At 45.1% G+C, this 7,320-nt stretch overlaps 1 protein-coding gene across 1 annotated transcript; it reads right to left on the bottom strand.

Annotated features, from left to right (window-relative positions):
* Window positions 1-2,077: 2,077 nt before the first annotated feature.
* Window positions 2,078-6,855, bottom strand: LOC104569209 (pancreatic alpha-amylase). Its single transcript, XM_010216161.2, has 10 exons — window positions 6,658-6,855; window positions 5,938-6,084; window positions 5,538-5,735; window positions 4,608-4,838; window positions 3,893-4,026; window positions 3,650-3,772; window positions 3,455-3,554; window positions 3,118-3,239; window positions 2,883-3,008; window positions 2,078-2,383 (listed from the first exon to the last, which is right to left on the bottom strand). The coding sequence occupies exons 1-10, from the start codon at window positions 6,823-6,825 to the stop codon at window positions 2,194-2,196; spliced, it is 1,539 nt and encodes a 512-aa protein (XP_010214463.2). The 5' UTR covers window positions 6,826-6,855; the 3' UTR covers window positions 2,078-2,193.
* Window positions 6,856-7,320: the final 465 nt, after the last annotated feature.

Genomic DNA, 7,320 nt, shown 5'->3' with positions numbered 1-7,320 from the left:
GCAATAATGTCATTAGCCACCTTGTTCTAATGTTGCCCAGTCATAGCCTACATGAGCATAAGGCCTTAAGCTATTTGCTGACTGTGTTCCATACTTAATATTGTGTGCGAAAACAAACTTGCATCCTGCAGTTCTGTCAAATATCCACAAATATGGGTATTCTGGGATATCCCAAAATATGCTGTATCCTGTCCTGCTGGGGAGGGAGCAGGAAAGAGAAGATGACTCTGTTGGGACATCGCTGTGGCTTTCGGGGACGTGGGCTGGAGCAAGAAGCGTGGATTTGGATCACAACATTTATTTAGAGAGCAAAAGATATTTCTTTCTTCATTGCCCATGTAAACACAAGCACAATGAACAAAACAAGGAAAAAAAAACCCCAATTATTCCTCACTGATTTCGCTAACAACATGCCGTCTGCTTTCAGCGGGCAAGATACAGCTTTTCCATCCTGAATGAGGGTTGCTCAGAATCCAGCACCTCCTCTACCTCGCCGCGCTCACTGCGCTTGAGCACGTCCTGAGCTGGGCTTGCTCTTTATCAGCACACGTGCCCCCAAACTTCCCTCGGGCACAAATGACAGCAGTTAAGATGTTCAACTAGAGAACCAAAATGAAGCTTACGGCAAGTCTGGGTAAAGTCTTAAGCTTTCTCTGTAAGCCCCTTAAACTACTGTACCTTAAATCTTCTGCCGATTCTTCTTCAGGTTATCATTGCCAATAATGGATACGTATAGACCATCTGGGCGAAATAAATCAAGGCATTTTTCTCACACCTACACTGCACATTAATTATCTCTTCATTGATCTTCCTTCTGCTCCAGTCTGCTTCTGTTAAATGCCTCCATATGCTGTACGGCACAAAACAAACCATGCTTGAGCAACATCTTTATATAGAGAAGTTTCTGCTTGCTTTGAATCGTGGTGTTCATGATTAAAGACTTCTCCACTAGCTTTCTTTCATTCATTTTAAATCCGGGATGATAACCTGACAGTATTTGAAAAGGTAGAAGGCTTACCTTAGCTAATAAGTCAGTTTTTTTCCAAGGAGCTACATGACACATCCTTAAGGCTGGAAATACTTTTGTGGCTAATCCAGTTTTGAAGGACTTTTAAAATCATTTAATTCAATACTAAATTAGTACAGAATAAAATATAAGAGCAAGAAATCTAAATGGAAAAATCAAAAACTGGAGGGAAAATACCAAAGTCTTTTATTAAAATTCTTCTTTTTTTAACTTCAAAATTTCTTAGGTTTGCTCTATTATTTGAAAGGCATGAGACTACTGATATTGAAAAAAAATAGAATATACACTCTAATGTATTTATTCAGTAGACACATGGTAAAAGTCATAGTTTTCACAAAGAAAGAGGGACCACTTTTTTAGCAGCAGATAGTGCACTATTGCTGAGTGGGCTTAAAACTCATACTACGTTTCATCAATTCAATGAGACATCCTGCTTGGCCCTGGAAAATGCTGTGCTTTAATGGGATAAAAGACCCCCAAATGTTTCAGATTTTCATTCAGCACTGGCATGGCCCTTCCGGACACCTATTTTATATAAGATGGAGTAGTGAAAGCAATGATGAATTTTCTGTAATGCTAATAATTCTGGGAATGATTTGAGGACCAGAAAGAAAGCTTCCCTCCCTCCAGGAAAAGGAAACTGCCCTCCAAAGCAGTCACTCTTGCAGTGCCTGTTCCCATTGCCTCTGCAGACTGGGTGACGCCAGGGGCTCTCTCCTGAGGAGGCCCCTTTGCTCTCTGGCCGGGGTGGTCGGTCACCTGGACCTGGGGATTATCGGTAAAGTCGTGGGAGCTGCTGAACTGTCAGATGTAACACACCATGGAAATGGTGCAGAAGGGCATCTCCGCACGTGATGTGTGTGCATGCGTCAGCCTTGAAAATAAGCCCTTTTAACTTATCCAGGCTTTTTTTTATTTCCCCCTGGGAAGCACAATGTCACAGTGCCGGGACATCCTTAAATCCTACCATTGTCCTGCCATTAAGTATGACCCAAAAAAGACGCAATCCAATCCATTAAGAGAAGAAGCATTACTCTTTTGCTCATTTGAAGTCAATTTATTTTTTGCTAGATGCAGGGAAGCGCTCATTCTTGAATATAAGGAAATTGCATAGCTGGAGATATTGCATACGTAAAAGCCAAGAGCAGAAACATGCTTTGCTTGAATTACAATTTTGCTTCAACGTGAATTGCAATGAACGGGTCTTCAGCATTGTTACTGATCTGGAAATTAGCCCTGCCATCACTGGAAACGTACACCTCTATTCCAGTACATCTGCCATCTTCCTTATCTCCAGAAATAACATCACAGTAGGTACCAGCAGGCAGTCCAGTTTCCAAAGACTGATTCAATTCCCTAGGTGAAAACAAGAGAATGTTCTTTATGCTGCATTCTCAAAACAGCAACTGGCCTCAAGCACTTCCGAGCCTGATGCCAGTTCATTACTTTGAAGGACAGTTGGCTAGGAGAGGGTTCTCAGTTCATCCCTGTATCTCCCCCCACCATCCTCTCCTTTTGGCCCTCTAGACCAGGAATGCAAGCACAGGAACCTAACCCAGGCAGGAGACCAACAGTCATGAGAAAAGGAGATTGGCACAAAATCACCAAGCTGCACAGCAGGGCACACACACCCTGTGAGCAATCAGACCTGTGACTGTCCAGCTCATTCAGAGAGTTCCCTTCTCACTCTCAGGTGCTACTACTCCAACCTATAGCCATTACTCTAGCCACAGACATAGGTTCTCAGATAGATATTCCCCTTCCCAACACATCGTCTTTGCTCCCAACTGCACTTCAGGCACAGTGCCTCTCTCCAGTGCCCACATCTCTCAGCCTCTTCAACCCCATAACTTACCAATCATCGTTATTGAAGACAATGAATCCCTTACTACCACGTCCAAAAGCCACTTGGTTGCTGTCGTTGTCCCACCAGTTGGTGAAATCCTCGGTGCTCACCACGTTACGGAAGACAACCATGTTCCTGGAGATGCAAAGAATGGCTGTTGCTGTAACTGCAAAAGCTCTAGAGCAACAAGGAACACCATGCAAAATTAACTGTTTTTAGTGACTGTTTCCGCACAGCACCCTACCTTATTTGACGCCAGCGATGTTCACAAACCCAATCATCACCACAGGTAGTATCTTCATTAATTGGAACAGATTTTGTTGATCCATCCGAATTGTGTGGTGGTCCATACCAGTCATTAACATCCTTTCATTAAAAAGACAAGTTTTACAATTAGTACTGCAAATGCAGAGATACCAACTGGAGAGGAAAGCTAAAGAAAACACCCTGTTTCTGAAGTGTAGAAACAGCACAGGGGACAGAAAACATTTAAGATTTACAAGCTTAACCAGACTTGACTGGTTCACTGATTCTCGTTGGATTCTTATGAACAGAGAAGTGATCTTCATCTTTAAATTTACCTCTCCATTTTCATAATATCTTGGCCAACGGAAGCTTGACATCACCCGCGTGAATCCATAAGGATGAGCCAGCATGAAACCAACAGCCATTTTGTAAAGCCTGTAAGACCAAAAGACATGAGACATGGAAAGGGCCATCAGCACAGGGACAAAAACCCACCAAAGCAGCATCACCTGCACAACAGCATCTCCTACCTGGCATCCCAGAAGGTGAGAATGGAAGCTCCACCAGCCCCGTGCCCACGCTGGTTGTCGTGGTTATCCACGAAGACCAGGGCTCTGTCAGTAGGCACAAAGCCCCAGCCTTCTCCCCAGTTCCTAGGCAAAAAGAGAAGGGCTTGAGGCCACCCTGTCCAGCTATACTGGAGATACACACATATATATGTATATGTATCCAGGTACACTATACCACAGAAGCCCCAGGACGGTCACCCTTACTTTAAGTAGGACATCTTTTCGCCATCCCACTTGCGGAGCACGGTCCCCAGCTTTGCGCCGTACTTGAACTCCGTCACTCGGCCGTTATCAAAGTACTGGCTGCCTGTGATTGGCTCTCCACCCAAGTCAATAACCTGGCGTGGGAAAGAGAAAGGATGGATTTATGTCAACCGAACCGAACAAAATAAAAATAAGTAAATAAATAAAACAATGTATGGGCTATAACATTAGTTCTTGCCACACATTGACAATTGCTTTTGTAATCTGCTATGAGTTTAACTAGCATTTGCTTCTGCTATGTAAATCAACTGTGAACTCGGTATAAAACACGATGTAGACATGTGAAAATGGGACTGAATAAAGGCAGGAAAAAACCTGGGCAATGGTCTATAGCTGAGCAATACCACAGTTGGCAAAACTAATCATTTTTGAAGGTTTGCTCCAGAGAAGAGCCATCACATAGTGCACCACATAGTGCTCCTCATCATATGACTGTTAGAAATCTGCAGGGAGCTGCTCCATGATGATTTCAAGGCAACTTGCAATTCTGGAGTGCAAGACTCAATTTATACCACTAGACTTCAGGGCTCAGTCTTCATTGGTTTGTCGGATCAAACCCATATCATTACTTGCATTGCCCTGCACGAGGAAGGAAAAGATGGAAAGACAAGAAGGTAGGAGAAACAGTAGAGCAGGGCTAGGGGAGAGATGTTACCTCCTGGTAAATGAAAGGTCTAGTTCCTGAAGAAAACCATTGTGTGTTTAGGTCGTTCAGCTGATCAAGAAATGCCTTCATGTCCCCAGGCCACATATGCTTGGCAGCGTCGATCCGGAAGCCTGCTACGCCAATATCTATGAGGTGATTCAGGTACCCAGCAATTGTGGAGCGCACGTAGTCCTTCTCCAGGGCCAGATCCAGAAGGCCAGACAAGCGGCAGTCCCGAACCTGTCCAAAAAGTTGGGAGGTGTTAGTTATTCCTTGAGGTTGCAAAACATTGACCTTGCAATAAAAGGTTTAGGGTTTTTCAAGTGATTAAACCCACTCAGCTGGTACATCTCAACCACAGAGAAGAGAATTCTTCCACAATCTGCACCAAAACAATAAAAAAGTTATTGCACATCCTGATTCGCAAGTTTGGGCAGTTGCTGGAGGCGCTCATCTCTCTGCACAGCTGTCCTCAGAAATTATGATGAGAAACAGCATGATGTCGGGTGGCAAAATGGATGCAGTAAGAGCTCTAAACCAAGAAAAAGCAAATGCTAATTTACTACACAGAAAGGAGCAGCCCCCTCAGGCAGGGTGGCACTTTGCACTGCTGCCAGTTTTCCACGGGGCTCCTTATCAATGTCAGCTACGCTTACAAGTCCTACCTGCTCTCTGGACTTGGACTCAGCTCAGGAGCCTACGCGAGCACATGCCCACATGAAACGGGTGAGAAGGCTTCTTGACTTCTCACTTCTGATGATACTACCTGCCTGCACTACCTTGCCTAAACATGTGCTAGCATTAATTATTCCAGTAAGCAACGATAACCTCTGCCCTTGTGTTTGCTGCACTGTAATGTTGACACAACAGGAGAGAGCAAATGGAACAATGAAAAGGGGTCAAGAAACCAGATGTCAAACTTCCAGCATAGAAAGTTACCTGATAAATATCCTGGTAATTTTCGATTTCTCCGCTATAAGTACTACATTTGCCATCGTTGAAATCCCAGCCAGAGTATGGCACAGATGGAAAATCTCTGGTCCCGGCATCAAAATAGCTTCCACAGGTTGAATGGGTGCCGTATCCAGCTCCAGATCCGCACATGTGATTGACAACAGCATCCACATAGATACGAACCTAGAAAAGCAGTCACTGTATTTCAGAATGGTTTTTAAGAGTGATAAAGCAACAGGCAGAGCGTTACCTCTAGCTCTTCCTCTTTCCCCCCCCCATCCCCCTTTTCTTAATTCCCCGCCTCTTTTGGCAATGGGAACAGTAACTTCCCTCAGCCCAAACAGCGCTTCCTCCCATATTATTTACATGTCCTCCAGGCACTTACTCCAACATTGTTGCATCTGGACACCATTTCTCTAAACTCATCTTCATTTCCTGAGCGAGTGCAGATGTTGTAGCTGATGGGCTGGTATCTTTCCCACCAGGGTCTATAGGGGCTAGTTACAACCACATTTTCATTTGGAGGTGAAACCTGCAACAGAAAACATGCACCTTCATAAAATACTGATTCTTTCTTGCTCTAGGTCTGAAGCACAAAATATGTCAAGGCTTATTCTGGATTTCCAAGAGAAGCAGGTTGCAATCCAATCCCAGCTCCCTCTCCCCCCACATAAGCTCTGGTCTGCAAGGTGCCAGTCCTGCACACTTGGATCAAGAAGTTTCCTTCAGTTCCCATGGGTTACCCGAGCCCAGCACAGGTTTGCTTTTATAGGGCACATGCATTGCAGGGTGAAGCTGCAGACAGGATTTTATCTGGAGCAGTGACAACATTCGAAATGCCAAAACTCCCATTGGAAAAGAATATAAAGAGGAAATCCTAGCTTTGTAAGCAACAGATTTGGGAGGAAATCCGTAACTGATCTGCTCGAGATGCACCATAATGAGCCTTGCAGGAGCTAGGTTTGCCTCTAAGAGCTTGTGCTACTTTCAGCCCCTCTTCAACATAACAGCTGCTGGGACTCTGCTCCCTCTGATTCACACATCTGGATTTATCAGTCAAACGCAACAAAGCAATTTTACTCCCTACTGCTAGGAAACAACATACCTGAACTCCTCCAAAGCCGTAAGGAGCCAAGTAGCGCTCGCACTCGAGAGCGATGTCGGCCCAGCGCCACTCGAAGAGGTGCACGATGGCGGTCCTGCCGTACGCAGTGTTGGGGCTGTACTGGGCCCCGCAGAGCCCGACGGCTGCAAGCAGGAGCAGGACTCGCATGGTGCCGGCTGTCTGAGCTCGCCGTCTTCTCGCCGCCTACTTATACTTCTGCACGATGACCCAGTTCCCACTGCAGCTGGCAGATTTCACACAGATAAACGCTGTCAGTTATTATTTGGTTACATAGCTGAGTACCCTTCCACATTTTTTGATCTTTCCTGATTTTCCTAACACCTGAAGATAAACTGTTTTTTCACAACGATATACGTTATCTCCAGCCAAGCAGCCCACGGGCCGGCGTTCAAAGCGGCGCTCTTTCAAGTCTTATTAACAGCAGCGTTTCTGAAAAGCTTATTAAAAATGTGACATGTGGGTTCTCCGGTGGGGGGTGGGCTGGAAGACAACATGAAAAGACAACCAGAAGTTTGGTAGCCCTATGGGAATTAATTCACCACCATTCAGAAGCATCAAGCTCCTGGGCTTCACCCTAGCACAAACCCAGGGACCTGATCGGCCACTGCCAGTCAGTAGCAGATGAATCGCATGACATGACGG

This window comes from Tinamus guttatus, unplaced genomic scaffold, assembly GCF_059628265.1.
Source record: "Tinamus guttatus ecotype Peru unplaced genomic scaffold, ASM5962826v1 Tinamus_guttatus_pri_ptg000211l, whole genome shotgun sequence".
Classification (NCBI taxonomy): Eukaryota; Metazoa; Chordata; class Aves; order Tinamiformes; family Tinamidae; genus Tinamus; species Tinamus guttatus.
Note: the sequence above shows the minus strand (reverse complement) of the source record. Positions and strands in the feature narration are given on the sequence as shown.